The following is a 17,906-nucleotide window of genomic DNA, read 5'->3' on the forward strand; positions in this document are numbered from 1 at the left end:
AAACTATGTCCCTGAGTACTACATCTACCCTTTGCTTAAAACACCTCCAGAGACAGTGACTCCATCACTTCCCCGGACCACCTGTTCTAACGCCTTTTTCTTTTATGAGAAGAAATGTTTCCAATATCCAATCTGAATCTTCTCTGCTGTAACTTGAGGCCATTCTCTCTTGTCCTGTCAGGAGTTTCCTGGAAGAAAAAGCCAATCCCCGCCTTGTCACAACTTCCTTTCAGGGCACTGTAGAGTGATAAGGTCTCCCCCAAGTCTCCTCCTCTCCAGACTGAGCAACCCCCATCCCCTCAGCCAATTCCTCACAAGATGTGTGTCCCAGCCTTCACAGTTTCTGGATATGCTCCAAGGCCTCAATGCCTTTCTTACACTGCAAGGCCCATAACTGAATGCAATACCTGAGGTGCGGCCTCACCAGAGCTGAGTACAGGAGGATGATCACCTCCCCCTCCTTCTGGCCCCACTATTCCCAACACAAGCCAGGATGTCCTTGACCTTCTCAGTCACCGGGGCACGCTGCTGGCTCAACGTTCAGTTGAGCGTCAAGCAACACCCTCCAGATCCTTTTCTTACACACAGCTTTCCAGCACTCTGCCCCAACCCTGTAGTGTTGCCCAATGTTGTTGTGATCAAAGTGCAGGACGCAACAACTGGTCTTCTTGAACTTCATCCCTCAGCCTCAGCCCAGATATCCAGCCTGTCCAGGTCCCTCTTCAGGGCCTTTCTACCATCAGACATATTGACATTTCCCCCCAGCTTGATGCCATCTGCAATCTTACTGAAAGTGCACTCAATTCTCCCATCTCAATCATCAATAAAGATGAAAAAATAAGGAAAAATCAGACACTTTTTGTATTTTTAGCAGTATTTAGTAGAAAGCCACCAAGGTGCCAAGATCTCTTCTGGGAAATGAAGACGACAACAGGCAAAGAACAACACATTGTGTTGGCTTCTGAATGACTGCTAACTGATAGCTATGGCCATCAGACTGAAACATACAAGAAAATGATGAAAAGAATGTATGACTTATCCATACATACAAAGAGCCTTCCAAATAGGTAGCTGCATTTACAGGAACTTAAACAGCAGACCAAAAGACAGCAGATTTCTTCAGAAGTAGCAAAGAAATAGATTAAACGTACTAAGCCCAGAACTGAAACCTAGAAGTCTATTTAAAGGCACTGTAAGGGGTGTTGAGAAACTGAAGATTTTTCCACTGAACATACAAAAAAAAGGTACTCCCAAAGCTATAATGGTTACTGACTATTTTGAGATTTATTTTTGGACTAAAAAAGAACAATATATTGAAAGGAAAAGACAGAACACATTTAAATGCCAGTTTTGTTTTGTGTAATTTTGCATTCAGAACTCAGTTCCTTTTGAGATCTGGAAGCTACATCAGCATTATTTTTTTGAATTAGATTAGGGCTTCATAAAATCGTCTTAATTAACCTTCTGGTCTGGCTTCTCCATGACACTGGCTTTGTGCTTTTATCCTTCTCCAGTCTCCTTCAATGTCTTCCCACTCCACCAGCCAATTTCTGACAAGTCTTAAAGGTTGAAGCATCAAAGCCATTTCAGTTTTGGGAAAACAGAGAGGACAGCAAGCAGCAGCATCGCTGCTGTGGGAAGAAGCTCAGCCCTGCAGGACTTGCTTGGCCCAGGAACATACTGCAGCTGCAGACACGCCAGAGGATGCACAAGCAGCTGACAGCAGCATGCAGGAAGAAGTTGAGGGCACTACAGAGCGAAAGAATAAAAAGGATGCAGGTCACAAGGAAGCAGCCGGGGAAATCTGAGGAATCCTTATGGTATTTGTGATGGGGGAATCCAGCAGACACAGCGAATCAACTGGAAACAAATCCGTTGCTCTTTGTGCTAGGAAGTCTATAAGATCGGGTGATTTAATAACTTCTTACAAAACTATTTCATTTTCCTTTATTTTAGTTGCTAATACTATAAATTAATCAGCACGTACAAGAGACGCAGTGAAATGCACAATTCTTTTTCCAGGAGCATCATTTCACTCTCGTCCAAGTTTGGACCTGGGCAATGTTCCCACTTCAAGGAAATGAAAAAATCTTCTAAGTATTCTCATTTAAAGCCAGAGATCTGCAGCCAACTTTAGCAGCTTGAAGTAAGGATGGCAACAAAACAATTTTCCTAAGGTGTTTATAGAACTCTGCTAACAAAAATTCAAGAAGAAACTGAGAAATTTTGACTCTGGCTCTCATCATTGCAGCAGTGGTCACTGTGCTATACACCACCTTCCCTAACTTGTTATTTAGAGGGCATGAAGAAAGAAAAAATATTTGCCTGCTCTCATCAATTCAGTGGAAACTAAGAATTTTCCCTCCATCTGAAACTCTCCTACGCTTTTTTCTTCCTATAGTAAGCTCTGTCCCAGCATCCTCTGATCTGACCTGATGGATTTCCTCCATCTCAGAACTGTTTCTCTGGAAGCCAATCATCCGTACAAACCAGCAGGGAAAAAATAGAGTCGGAACAGTAGCCCTAGGAGGTTGTAAAATCAGCAGCTTCTACTTGCCAAATGCCAGAGCATAAAATGCTTTTCACTGCTAGTTTTTTTGGAATGCTTTTTAGAACGTCAGAATGAGAACAAAATCTGGGATAATGGGCATGTGTTGCTATGTCAAATGCAAGTCTTGCACATCTGCTCAGCACAGATCCACAGCCTACCATGAGGTAGAGTAAGGCTAAAGCCTGAAACGGTTAGGAAATCATCAACACAGGCACCTTTTGTCTGCAATGAAGAGATGAAACAGCAATCACAGGTGAGAGAACTGGTCTCAACATCCATGCTTAGTTTCAGCAATGGGAATCACTGCCTTAGATAGAGAGAGAGTGCAAATCCTTTTCACTGCTCTGTAACAGGTTTGGGACACAGCTCACGATGGTTCTTTCCCAAGAAATTAGGAGACACCGTTGCTGCACGTGCCTCTGGGGGAAATTCTGCTCTGAAGGAGATGAACTTCTCACGTCTTCAGTTCTAGCACTTGCTAGGAAAGTGAATGAATAACTTTGTGACACTTATTTTTGGACAGCTCAGCAGAAGCCAGTGATAGGGCTGTACAGATTGATCCTTCCCTGACAGCAGCTATAAATGTTGCCTCTGGAATGCTCTCAATGCCTGCTAGAGCCATAACGGAGAAAACGTGCTGGAGACCAGGGCACCCTCATTAACCAGAAGCACCACGTTTTCTGACGAGCACTCCTTTTCCCCATCTCCCAACCTAGTAAAAAACACATTCTCCAGGTAAAACTTGACTGTGGTCCTTCTTTTCATAAAGCAGAATCATGAAGTAACAACTATCTGCATCCAGCCCTACTCCAGAGCCTGCCTATGGTTGTCTCAGGACATTCAAGGGGAATGCAGGCAGCAATCCCACGTTTTCAGCTGGCAGCAGCCAGGCAACATGCAGACAGCGTACCCTGGGACAGCAGCGCACATGGACCTGCAAGGAGGAAGTTCCGGCTAAAACTCTCTGTAGGGGCAGCAGAAGGGCTCCATTTGCACAAAAACAGATGCTTCTACTAGTTAGCTTCAGAACAAAACTGCCTGCTATCCTTAGCCTCACAGACACACCCATAAAATTCATAGTCAAAGGCGAATGAAGGCCCAAGTTCTGCAGATTTTAACTGACATGAATGCTTGTGTTCCTGCCATCGAAAAATCCTCCAAAAGTATGCAGTAAGAATGCTGCTACAGGCCTGGTTTAGTAACTAACTGGCAACAGCAACTATTCAGAAGTCTGAACAGGTTATTTCCCAGCTCGTTATTTTAATAGCAGTTCCAGGTCTGCAAGATGACACATACTGAGGTGTTAACTGCATTAAATTTTGATGCCACTGATGTTATCATACATTAATCTACATCACCAACCCAGTATGAAGCTGCAAACACTACCCCCAGTTTCAGTTATTTTAAAAATATAATCCAAAAGACCCATCTAACTCACGTGTTTTGATAAAATAAGATCCCAGAAATTACAAAGCCAGTTTACATTTCTGTTCTGACTTCCAGGATGCAGAAGCATCCCAGAGTGCTGGGAACTGCAAAAATAGTTTCTGAAAGCATTTTATTACTTCTCAACTCCCAAATGCAAAGATTATGTTGAAGAAAGATGAAGGAGGAAAGGGAAAGAAGGATTTGTTAAATTTCATTTTCAAACTATTCTGTGCAAGTTTTACCTCAGCTGATTTATTTAGAAGATTTTCAGGTGATAGAGGTGGTTTTTTTTGTGTATGAGAAAGTCTGAACCACAGCGGTCTAAAATCATGATGATATTGGCAAGTTTATTTTTTATTAGAATTATTATAGAGACAGGCAGGTAACAAAATAAAAGTTTCTGCAAAAAAGGCAAGATTAAAGTCATTATACAGTTGGAGCCAGCAACATTCCATAGACTTATCTATAAAGCAGTCCCTTCTGGTGACCTAAATATTTGTTTTATGTAGTTATCCCCTGAAACAAGTTGTCTCAGTGCACTCTGATAACACAGCTGAGTCAACCTATTAGCTCTCAGATGGCAAAAATATGTCAGCTGGGATCAGCTGCCTGCCCTCACTCTCAAGCTCCTGCCACTTTGCTTTTACCTGTGCCCCAGAGCTTATCAGACTGCACAGTAATGTTGATTCAACTCATTAACACTGCAGAAAGCTAACCTAGCCAAAATGAAGTCTCTAGACAAAGTGAGGCTGAATCAGCATACTGAATAGTAAAGTGTGGGAGCCGATGTACCCAAGAACAAAAGGAAGGCTGTGACTGCCACTACTGGCTTGGCTAACCATTAGAGAAGCTCTGCCACTTTATCTTTACGGATCATTACTCTCTCCAGACACCTGGTCCTGCATCTTTTCATACCAGGGGAGGTATGTGTTTATCTTTACTGTGCCATTACTTTTCCCCAACTTCTGGTCGGTCCTGCCTTCCCTCCCCACACCCCCCTTTTTTTAATATAAAAAGATGTATGTATGTATGTATATATATATATACACACACACACAAACATACATACATACATATATATATATATATATATATATATATATATATACACACATACACACACACACATACATACATATATATCTATATATATATCTATATATATATCTCTCTCTCTCTCTCAACGTGAGTGTTGCTGTAGTATGATTCTGGGGAATAACTAACGGGGAAAAAGAATAATGAGAGGAAGTAAGTCTTCGGAAATACTTCTATTTTCAAAGAACTGAACATGTGAAATGACACAGCCAATGATTTTAACACTAGTTTGAGCTTACTACCTTTAAATACACTTGAGCGAGTTACAAGCTTATTTTTTCAAGACTTGTTCACGACCTCTGTATCCTTTTGAACCTATTAAACCTAGCCTGTACTACTCAAGACCGTAAGCAAGATAAAATCTTAGCACCAGGCTTCAGAAAGAGCCCAGGGAGTACCCTGACTAAAAACGTGATGAAGTGACTCACAACAACATTGCTGTTCACCTTGAGCAACTTTCTGTGACTGCTGTATGCACACCTGGTTATTTTCTGTCCTCTGCCTAAACCTTCAGCTTCCCTAGCATTTCCACAATGCAGCTGAATGCCCAGTATTTTAAAAAAAAAAAAAAAAAGAGTCTTATTCACGTTGACAATTAATGAGTAAGGGACAACAAATGTTAACAGAATTAATTAGCAGAATCTGAAACACTGCCATATATGTTATGTTAAACCTACCAAGAGAGTTTAAAGCCAAACATCACTCCGCATTTTCTCTCCCACTAAAAACACTTCACTGAAAGCCAAGCAAACAAGCTACAAAATTATTTGGGTCTAAATCACAACATACCAGAAGCAGGATAATAGCTTCTATTCTTTATATAGCCCTTCTTTACAGTTCAGTCATCAAATACTTTTTAGTTTTATCTCTCTCTTGTACCTACTTTTAAATTGAACAGCAAAACTACCTGGAGAACTTGAAAATGGTTTTTTTTGAATCAGATTTCATCCCAGACTAAAGACGAACGAGCATCATTTTAATTATATAATTGACATCAAAATCTCAAGAAGTGTAGAAATTGCAACAGCCCCCCAAAAGATGTGTACTTTGCTAAGTGGTGTCTGCCCGTTTACAACAAAATTCTGCCTCTTGCAATCCTTTACTCTTAACTACAGAATAAAAACCCATGCAGCTGGTACAGACTTCAACAAATACATACACATACCTATACTGGAGGTATAATCGGTGGCTCCAAAGATCAACTCTGGTGCCCTGTAGTACCGAGAGCAGATGTATGAAACGTTAGGTTCTCCACGAACCAGCTGTTTTGCACTGAAATAGAAACAAATCAATAATATTTTAGAAACAAAAAGCTTCAGTGTATTTTAATGCAGACCGGTATTAAACCTTAGCACTCCTCACCACCCCCGAGTCCTAAACGCTAAATTACTGTGTTCCAAGCTGACACAAGGCACAGACTTGATTTATTGTGAAATCAGCCCACCAGGCAGCTACCTTACAGTAGACACAGCAAAGGAAATGCTGACTAGAATTTGGAGGATAAACAGAGTCAGGATTTTGGTTGGCAGTTGTCTGGAAAGTTTGATGTGTTGAAAAGCTTGTGTACAAAGTCGAAGATGACAGTATACAGCTCAGCCAGATGTAGCCACCTTTCAAGGTTCAAAAGCCCTGGGTACTCACCAGAACAGAGTACTTCCGTTTTACTTTTATTTTCTTAAGCTTTCATCAGAATATTCTGGCTTTTTCCTGTTTAAGGGAGTGTGTCATGAGGCTAAGTGGGCACGAAGACAAAGGTAAAAACAAGTTTGCTGGTGCAGGCACATGTTATTAGTCTGAGATAAACATGAAGGCTTCATATAGAAGTGAACACAGTGAATTTAGTTTTAGGTACTTTGTCTAATGCACATTCTTCAAATACAAAAATCACACCTGTATCTTTATTCACCTTTGCAGTTGCTAGATTTACACTGCCACAAAGCATCTTACATACAGTACTGCCACAACCATAACGGCGAGTTTCTTTAGAAACACAACAGCACGTTACTTCTGGAACATGAGTCTATGTTATATTTCTTTCTTAATTAATACCATGCTTTTGATAGCAAGGATGTGGAAATCAACCTGCTCTTTTGGAAGTACTACATATTCCACTAAGAGGCAACAAACCCCAGCCAAATCCAACACTGAGCCTCTGAGAGAAGGAAGAGCTCCCACCACCCAATTAGATGGTTTTAAAAAGTCTCAGTTTTGCCTACAGCTTTCTGATACAGAAACTACAATTAACAATTCAGATTTCTAACAGCTAGAGGTACAACCTGTTTATGCACTGTTACTTCAAGTTTAAGTGTGATTCCTATTTTGCTCCATTGCTTGTGATGTAGAGCTAGGAAGGAGATTCCCAAACCACGAGGCGTGACGATGCACTGCTTGAGTAATCACCATCTGACATTCCCACTCACTACAGGCAAGCAAATTTAGCAACAGCAATTTCAGTGACCTCTCACATGTATGACCTGGCTATTTTAGTCTGCAAAGTTACAGCATAATCTGAAGACTGAACTTCAGGAACAAATCAGTTTCCTTTCTCAGCGTGGATATCTAGAACTTCTATGTCAGTTTTACTTTCTAGATTAGGGCTGGACTCACTTGTTCAACTGAATCACTTGAACAGAACTGGAAAAAATATGCCACTGGAAACTAGGATACAGGTGTCCACTATCTGCAATTAGAATTGCTGCTGCTGAACTTGATCCTCTACAGTATTTGAAATATTAGATGAATCAGCAGACCAACACAAATAGACTAATAAGGTAGCATTAGCCTTTTCAGGTTACTATGTCACTCCGCCTATCCTTTCTTCCATATGCTTTACTCTACTGTTCAGCATTATTTCTCCATGGCACAGTATTTTCCCTATCAATGGCTTATTTACTTTATTATTATTATTATTATTATTTAATCTGCACAAATAACAGGCTTGAATTTTGTTTCCTATTTGACACCCTTCACCAGTTCCTTCTCTTTTTTTCTTATGAGCTCATTTTAAAAAGAAAACACTCGGATGTTAATTTCTCCATTAAAAAACTACAAGCAATAAACTTCAGAGGAACACAAGAGTTCTTCTGCAAAATTTCACCAGATTTGTTTCGAAATAAATCTGACTCTCCAGGCTTCAGGCCATAAACAAGCTTACCTTCCGAAGTCGCAGAGTTTAAGGACAGCTGTATCAGGGTCCAGCAAGAGGTTTTGTGGTTTTATATCCCGGTGGCAGATCCCAAAGGAATGGATATAGGCTAAACTCCGGAACAGCTGATACATGTACAACTAGAACACAGAAATATAGTGTAAGGTACGCTTTCCCAGCCAAAACAAGCTAAACAACTCAATTAACAAGTAACTCTATTAGAGTAAAAAACAGAACCACTCAAAATAAAGAAAAGAACTAAAAAGGCCCTGATGAATTTAGGTCAGTCCTGCGGACAGGGAAAGCCCAGGAACTGGCACATCTTCCTCTTTGTCACATAAGTTCACAATGTCCACATGAGGTTCAGATTGTCCTTTTGAAAATGAGCACAATTCCAAAGAAATAATTGTGCCAGCTTTCCAATATATATAAATAACCACAGAGCAAACAATGATGGTAGTCACAGAAAACATATAGAAAATAGAAGTCTGCATTTACTTTATAAATCAGCCTCTTAACAGAAATGAGGTATTCCAGGTTAGTAAAAAAGAAAAACCCTTTAGCAAAGGAAGTTATTAATAGGGTATGAAATGCTGTCCAAGGAATATGGTAGTGTTTCAGCCTGACACCTGAACGAATCTCCTAGCTTGTTCTACTCAAGGGGCAGACTCTTTCTAATTTCAAACCTCCAGGCAGAAAGAGAGGCCAACTGAAGACAATTTTATATGAGGCAAGGCAAACAAGTCTGCCAACAGCGAGTTTGCTCTGTTCCCCCTTCCAAGGCTGGCCAACTTTTAAGCAATAAAGAACACAGCAAGCTGAGAACCTGCCACGGCAAAATGACAGGGTAAGGCAGGGCTGTCCACATATTTGGCTGCAAGGAATAAGGAGCTGCTGGACATAATTAGAGCTGTATAGCACAGACAGTCATTAAGACATGGGGAAAACCAAGGCTTAACAGGCAGACAGGTTATTTCATAGCTTTCTTGTGTCCCTCAGGTTTTCAAAAATCATTCCAGTGATGTGTAATAAGCCTATAGGCTGGAAACTGCTCTGGTGTTGCACCTTCACATTTTCATGGGCTCATTCTCCCTGCATCAGCTTTAGTGGTCTGTAAAACCAGGTGCAATCGCTAGACATTGGTATCAACTCATGTTTGCTTCACTTTCAACATTATCTTTGTATTTACACTCCCCCCATTGCCTTTTTTTTTTTTTTTCTTCTTTTTTTTTTCTTTTTGTTTTTGGCAGGGAGGATACAAGCAGACACAAGGAAAAGAATTGTCTGACTACAGGCTCTATGTTTTCAGTTTCCACATTTGTTTTTTCAAAACCAGATACCTGCACAAAGAAAAGTAAACAAACAAACATTTTCTGAATTGTCTGTTCTGGACATGGCAGGTACTTATTGTGCAAGTGTATTGCAAAATAATTTGGAAGATTGCTCTAAGTTGGCGAGTCAAGTCAATGCATGCAGTGCTCATGAAGTATGCCCTCCATCTCAATACAACAAATCCAGAACTTCCACAAATGTATTACAGAATGTTAGAGGCTGCTAATAAAAACTAACAAAAAGATTATTAGAAAATATTCTTGTAGTTTTATGAGTAGTTTCTTCGTTACCTAGGAAAGAGGAGCTCTCTGCCTTCCTACATATCAATCAAAAGTGAACAAATGGGTACGATCTGATTGCCAAGGTATCTTCCATTTGCAAAAGTTCTAATGCCATCAAAGTCTCTTTTAAAACATCAGGCTGAAATAGGCTTGCCTTGTCAGAAAAACAAGGTAAGAACAGACTTCTTGGCTACATGGAAAGGGAAGTGCCAAATATCAAGGAAGATGAAATGGGTGAAAGAGAATTCTCTCTCACAGGATACTTACAGACCATTTTTTCAAAGTTGTCATAATTAACAGCAATTAGAACAAAACTAAATGAATAATTTATCAAAAGCTAGGCTAACAAGTTTTGTGGCACTTATAACCTGAGGACATATTGTTCCACCAACAGGCCAAGCACAGGAATTACCTTGCAGTAGAAATTCTTACTGCTGAATGTTAATATCCTGTGCTTTCTTAAAAACAGGGAACAGTGCTGGCTATTGCCAAGACACTTAATTTACAGTTTTGGTATACTGGGTAATCGTACACTTTGTTATTGGAATAATTACTTTTTGCAACATTCATTTTTTCAATCAAATTAAAAGGTACTCTTCAGCCCACCCTAATGTTAAGCATTAGGCAATTAAAGATGAGCCTTTAGAAATCAATACAAATCAGAAACTTTTTGCTCATTTCAATTTTATGTTATCTGTGTGTAATGTTAACAAGTTAAATTCAAGTTAACAACACTGGACTCAGTGATCTCTTCCAATACTCTATGATTCCGCGATCATTCATTAGCATGCAAACTGTGGTCACCACAATAAACGAAATAGAATTATGAGACCCAGATGGGTCCCATACTAGACAAAAAATGAAGCTTTATTCATCTTTAACTACTGTACAAAGGACAATAAAAGATAAAGACAGCTAAATTGAGGTTTTGAGGCTAAAACGTGCATAAAAACATCTCCCACTCTTCAACACAAGTGGTAAAAGCAGTGAGCTCCACATATAGGGAAGGGGACAAAAGCACACCTTTCATTCCTTCATCAGAGGCACAAGAGCTCTTACCTAGTTACCAGGCAAAGGAAGAAGACAACACCTAAGAGAATAGCATTCTTCCTGACATTCTCTTTAAATTCTTGACCTTTGTACTACTTTGTCATCATCATCTCTGAAAGCTGAAGCTGGGAATCTAGCTAGTCAGACTCTAAGCTATATGAAAACAAAACACCCCACACTTCCCAGACCTCCCCTTAACCATTCTGACATTTCTGTAAAGTGAGAAATCAGGTGCTGAAAGAAAATTAAGCCTCCTGCCTCTACTCTTCCTTCACTCTAACAAATACATCTTCTGATCTTTTTTGTTTCTTGCCTCAAGACACACATACTTCTAAAAACTTCAGAAAACTAATTATGTGAGAAAATAGGTATTCAGAGAGTTCATTCCTATAATATACCTCTTCATCTAACCACAGTTATTAGTTACCTACCTTGACATAAATCATAGGGAGTGTTTGTTTGGCCCGACTATAATGTCTGGCAACTCTGTATACTGTTTCAGGAACATAGTCCAGCACCAAGTTGAGGTACACTTCATCTTTCTGAAAGAGAATAGAAGAAAAAAAATAAATCAATAATTATCTTGAAGCATGAAGAACAATAAAAGCATTCAAAAAAAGCTGACAGGTTGGGAAACATCTTTAGTAAGTGTGCCAGCAAATTGTCTTCCCTTTCGGCTTAGCACCGCACTCTAATATCTAAGTCAAACTTACATTTAAGGTCACACTACTCTATATGGCCTCAACCGTAATGTATCTTCTAATTATAAATAAGGACAATGATGTCCATTCATTATTATTTTCATTATGGGACACCACCTTGAAATATTAGTCTCTTTCCCTGGGGAAACTCAAGGGCAAACTTAGAATTCCCAAACTCATACCATACAAATACATATTTAAAAAGTTTTAAAACGCCACGTATTTTGGAAATGTTGCTTTAATCTTAGTGAATTCCTAACAATTAAGAGATTAGTAATTATAACTGATTACTGCTATCCATTCATAGACAGCAAGCTAGCGTTAATATTCATGGCCATTTTGTTAAATAAGCATTTTAACGCCCCAGTTTTGTCCAACTTAAGCCTACAAACTAATTCCAGTAAAACAGAACAAAATAAAAATGATTCTTGAGTCTGCGTTTCTAACATCTGGAATTAAGTTAGAGGTTTGAGTGAATGTAATACAGAGAAAAAACAAAAGTAGCTTTATAATAAGGTACTTTGTCACAGAGTTTGTTAGCAAAGGAAAGAAGGAACAAAGGAGAATTAAATGACATAGTACTGTAATCACATAGTGTCTAATTGGGGATGGGATTATTTCAGTGGTAAAACAGGTCTTAAAAAGACTTCTGATATTTTAATGCAGTCTTCTGTGCGAAGCATCAGGGCTGCAAATACATTTAATTATACACCCCCCCCCCCATTAATTATATCAACCTAAAAGACTACGTTTGAAAGCCAGTTGAATTAAGCAGAGGTATATTTCTGTGCTTGCGGTGCTTTTCTACAGGAAAAGGTGAGATGGAGAGACTCTACATGGATGACGCTACAGAGCTCCTAGGTATTCAGCTTGTCAGTAGGCCCACTGCCTATTGATCTTAACACTGCTCAATTTCAAAACAAACCTCATTCAACTTCAATTTAATAACACCACTGTCACCTAATGACTTAGAGCACAGCGTGGTGTGCACTCTCACCGTGTTCTGTCTGAGCAAGTGGCCGGGATCTTGCTGGGGACGTAAACGTTTTGTGGTAACACTGCAACACCTCAAATACCTGATGTGCAAAGTCTATGGTCATCACTACTGGACAATAAACACTGGTACTTTCACATCTCAGTAGCTCTCACCAATGGCTCCTAACAGGCCAGGTCACCATGCAAGGCCCTGCTTACAACACTCTCCCCTACAAAAAGATATTCTCCTTTAAGTACTGTTGCTTAAACAACAGCAGTAACAGCACCCGTGCTATGCGAGTGCTGATGACCCACTGGCTTGCGTCTGCTCTTATTGGAATTGTGCAACATAGAGAAGGAAAAGCAGCACCAGAAAACCTGCCTGTCCTGGGGCCTCCCTCTCCTGTCCTGAGAACTAGGTCAAAGCATCATGGAACCTGGGGAACAAGCCAGAACATGGACACTGAGGGACGAACACCAAAGGCAATACCAAATGGCTCTAGAACTCCACAGGTGTGCAATCACATGAAAAACTCGTCCTACTTGTACTTCAGCACTTTCCCTTCTGCAGCAACTGTTCTTTTGCCCTTCCAGTTGACACAAATCCAACACAACATCTACTTGGGACAGAATTTTCCTGGTATTATTAATAATACAACATATTCTCCAAAAAATTTACGTTAACTTATGCATCGTAGGCCAAGCTGTATATACCAAAAGAGAAAACAGTCTCTTGAAAATGAGGATACGCTTGATTCAGTGTAGATACAACTTGATGAATGTATAGACTGCTGAACCTCTTAGAGAGCAGCAGTCATATGTGTAACAAGTCACTGTGCCAAACTTTCTGCTACTGAGGTTGATTCAGCGGGTTCATGTTCCATGTATCAAAAAGACCTTCATGACAGATTTGACAGAAAAAAAATGAGTAACAATGGAATTGTAGTGATTTCATCATCCTCTCACAGTACAAGCAAAAGGAGGTATATACAAATAACACATTACCACTAAAACCTTCACAGAACTGAGTTATACGAATTAAACAACTCTTTTAGTTCCTACCATCTGTTTTACTTTTCTCCATTTTGATTTTTTACTTTGCAATCTGTTGGAAAGAGGACTACTTCAGTGGCACGATGTGACACAGGCACAAAAAGATTAAAGCACTTCTATGGCAGATGGAGATCTGCCACCCACCCAATCAAATCCCTAAGAGTTTTGATGTTACCCACAGTATTTGAAGAAACTATATGGGGTTTGAATGCTGCTGTTTCTGTGTATGTTACATGTTAAAATCTACACAGGATGGAACAGGAATATCTCTTCCCCCCACCAGCAAACATGTTACCTAGATCTACACGTCTGATGCACCCAAAACTTTAATATGCAACTATAAAGGCAAGCCTTACAGTGTTAGCTATGTAAGAAGCAACATACTTCACTCCTACCACAAGCAACTGACACTTCAGAAGTGCCCTAAATAGCTATGTTCATGAATTAAAGATGATTTGAGTGTTCTGACCTACCTCCTCCTGATGTTACCTTGTACAAATCTGATAAACACTTAAGAGAAAAGGTTTCAAGAACCCTTCTCTGTGAGCATGATCGGGACAAAAATAACAACCAAATTATCTGGATTTTCTGAACAAGATTCAGTGTGAGCTAGAAAGCAGTCATGGCCTGACAAGCTCTGAGGATGATGTAAGCTGGTGTGCCTACCTCATGCATTCCTCCTAAACACATATTTTTCCAGTGACCCAGATATAGTACAACAGGAAACAGGGCTAGCGCAAAGAGCTCACCAAATGAGGGCAACTGTTTGAGGATCAAGAGAATGGATCAAGGCTTATCTTTCCATTACAGGCCTTTTTCAGACCTCACCACATATTCTGCACGTGACTTGTTTCCACACTACTGTTCCAAAATTGCTGGGCTGGGAATCAGCCAAAGTAACCAACCCACCAGGAGCCTATCTCACATACCTACAGAGACCAGAATGGTTTGGAGGAGGCTGCATCATAGAAATCATTTGCAGAAAACAAACATAAGATTATGTTTTTTTTCCTACAGAAGTTGGGATTGAAAAGATTATTAGCCTTCCTCAACAGGTCAAGTGTTCAGCAACACTTTCCTATGCCTGCTGCTCAGGTTGTAATGTTCTATATATACTCTTTCAAAAAAGGGTACACAGAGGAGCTGGATCCTGAAATACAGGATCAATGCATTCCATTAGGATTTTGACTTCAGCATTGCAATCATTTACGGTCAATTGTGTCAAATGTTAGAAGTTGTTTTTTGTCACTTGGCAGATAAATTCTCAGCTGACACATGCTGCTTCTGAACACTTAAAAGATTCAGAGCAAAATAACCATGGCTTTGTCACTGAACCAGTCCGTATTTCTCAAGAACCAATAACTGAAGCACCATTTCACTCCAGTTGGAAACACTTCGCATAAATAAATACCAATACAAACTGTGCCTCAGCGAGCAGCATGAGTAGGATGCAGAAGCCAAAATGTTGTTGAATCTTTTGTGTCAGAAATCAGAAATCCAACAGGCTGCAATACAACTTCTCCAGCACATGAATGTTAAATAACGCATGGCTGAAGACCTGGTGAAAGTAAAAACACTGTTTTACAAACACATAAAAGGCTTCTGGAAGTCACAAATTCCACTTTTAAAACTCTTCTGTCCTTCAATCTACAAAAGCAAAACTGTTTAAGGCTATCCTGCTGGCATTCACTATGTTCAGTATAAACCATTAGCTACCGAATTAAAAGGTTTGCTCTTCTGGATTGTTCCTGGCAGGGAGAGAATATTTCTCCTCTGTGAATCTCCCTTCTCAACAAACTTAAACTAACTCTAGGTGCTTTCTAGGATGTTTTTTTCCCCCCAGATATTGCCTATACTGTATTTGGAACGTGTGCATGAAAAACTGCAACTGACACATCTCAGTCCCAGTGCAAGTAAGTCCCTTATTCACCACCAATGCGATGACAGAAACACATCTTAAGAAACTAGTGGTTTCTTAAATGCCAAAGGACAGGCTGAAGGCAAGAAGAGAACATCACAGGGCATATTCTGAAGAATGCATCAATATCTGGGACGCCATCAGAAGTTCCCATGAATTGGCAGTCCTCCCTTGATTCTACAGAGAATGCCTGGGAGTAACATAATACAATAAAAAGTACTGAATCTATTTACTCCTTCTTCCATGGTGACTGAACTTACTGGTCAGTGTCTGGAAAGAGCAACGAACATGCTCATTTCAGTCTCCATCAGTCAGGTTAGCAACAATGAGGTGGCAATTATGGCATTTCCAGGTGTTTTTTCCTCCCCTCCCTTATTTTCCTCTTTTTTTCAAATCCCAACTCATTTTTCTGAGGTAGTTTTCAGATGATCAACTGTATGAGCACCACTGAGTAGAAATGAACAACACAGGAGTTTCTTAAACTCTGCATTCAGAAATCCTAAACACAGAACTACACTCTGAAGGACTGATTTACCTTTTCTTACAGCTACAACCAGCACATACTTCACCCGCTCTTTCCAAGCAGAGTAAGAGACACACCTTTCTCCTCTTATCTTAAATGCTGCCATACTACTTTAAAGATACAAAGCCTTTGGAGCAGCTTTCATAGACAAAGCAAGAAATTTCAGGCTTCCTACTCTAACTACTTGGTAGCCATGACATTCTGGAAAAATCCTTAAATGCAAAAAATGCTGGAATTGCCCTTATTTAGATGAAGGAATGGTGACATCCAGTGGCCACATGAGCATGTCTGTACTTGCAGTTTACAACCACATTTCAGAAATACACCTCTATTTTTATTAGCATCACAATTACTAGGTAATATTCCCTCAGTGCCTAAGGACAGGTATACCATTCTTTGGGTAAGGAACTGGCTAGAGGCCATGCCCAGCGGGTCGTGGTGAATGGAGTTAAGTCCAGCTGACGACCCGTTTCAAGTGGTGTCCCCCAAGGGTACCGGGGCATATCTTCTTTAATACCTTTAGTGATGACCTAGATGAGGGGATTGAGTGCACCCTCAGTAAGCTTGCAGATGATACCAAGCTGAGAGGTAGTGTCGATCTGCCTGAGGGTAGGGAGGTCCTGCAGAGGATCTGGATAGGCTGGACCGCTGGGCTGAGGTGAATGGGATGAGGTTCAACAAGGACAAGTGCCGGATCCTGCACTTTGGCCACAACAGCCCCACGCAGTGCTATAGGCTTGGGGATGAGTGGCTGGATGACTGTGAAGAGGAAAGGGACCTGGGGGTGTTGGTTGGTGCTTGGCTGAACATGAGCTGACAGTGTGCCCAGGTGGCCAAGAGGGCCAATGGCATCCTGGCCTGCATTAGAAACAGTGTGGCCAGCAGGAGCAGGGAGGTGATCAGCCCCCTGTACTCGGCACTGGTGAGGCTGCACCTCGAGTATTGTGTTGTTTTGGGCCCCTCACTACAAGAAAGACATTGAGGCTCTGGAACGTGTCCAGAGAAGGGCAACGAAACTGGTGAGGGGTCTGGAACAACAAGTCTTATGAGGAGCGGCTGAGGGAGCTGGGATTGTTCAGTCTGGAGAAGAGGAGGCTCAGGGGAGACCTTATTGCACACTACAACTTCCTGAAGGGAGGTTGTGATGAGGAGGTTTGGCCTCTTCTCCCAGGCAACAAACAGAACTCGAGGAAATGGCCACAAGTTGTACCAGAGGAGGTTTAGCTTAGACATAAGGAAGAACTATTTCTCTCAGAGAGTGGTCAGGCACTGGAATGGCTGCCCAGGGAGGTGGTGGAGTCATTATCCCTGGCGGTGTTCAAGAGGCGTCTGGATGAGGAGCTACAAGATATGGTTTAGTGCTTGTGGTAGCAATGGTGATGGGAAGATGGTATGACTAAATGATCTTGCAGGTCCTTTCCAACTTTGTGATTCTATGACAGAATTTCAGAAATTATGTGGGTCCCAAGCTTTCTGTTCCCACATCTGTCTGTCAGAAAATTCCCAAACTGGCTTATAATACTATCCTTCAGCAAGATACACTCTGAGGCAGGAGATGCCTACCAGATCAGCTGTAATGGCAGTATAACAACAGAAATCAGGCCAATCAATATAATTCACATTTAAGATCTTACCTAGGTCTGACTCTAAAGTAGCTGTTGAACCATTTGAAGAGACTACATTTAGGTGATGTTCTAAGTCTTGTGTTCTAAGGCAACACTTCTTCCCTCCATTGAAAGTTTTCTGTCATGGTTTTTCCCACATAAGATGACAACATTAAGGAAAAAAGTCCTGCCTGAAGACCATTTGGGAGTCCCTGCCTATCTTGTTTATTCCACACCCTGTAAAGTCCTT

At 40.6% G+C, this 17,906-nt stretch overlaps 1 protein-coding gene across 2 annotated transcripts in view; it reads right to left on the reverse strand.

Annotated features, from left to right (window-relative positions):
• The window catches only part of GSK3B (glycogen synthase kinase 3 beta), a gene marked incomplete at both ends in the record, with an annotated part of 137,691 nt that overhangs the window by 35,372 nt on the left and 84,413 nt on the right, over positions 1–17,906 (reverse strand). For both annotated transcript variants that reach the window (XM_079549577.1, XM_079549576.1), the window contains 3 exons: positions 6,240–6,346; positions 8,229–8,359; positions 11,314–11,424. In XM_079549577.1, the coding sequence (XP_079405703.1) occupies positions 6,240–6,346; positions 8,229–8,359; positions 11,314–11,424 (349 nt within the window). The remainder of the gene's footprint in view (positions 1–6,239; positions 6,347–8,228; positions 8,360–11,313; positions 11,425–17,906) is intronic.

The sequence above is a fragment of the Tetrao urogallus genome, assembly GCF_951394365.1.
Source record: "Tetrao urogallus genome assembly, chromosome: 1".
NCBI classification, from domain to species: domain Eukaryota; kingdom Metazoa; phylum Chordata; class Aves; order Galliformes; family Phasianidae; genus Tetrao; species Tetrao urogallus.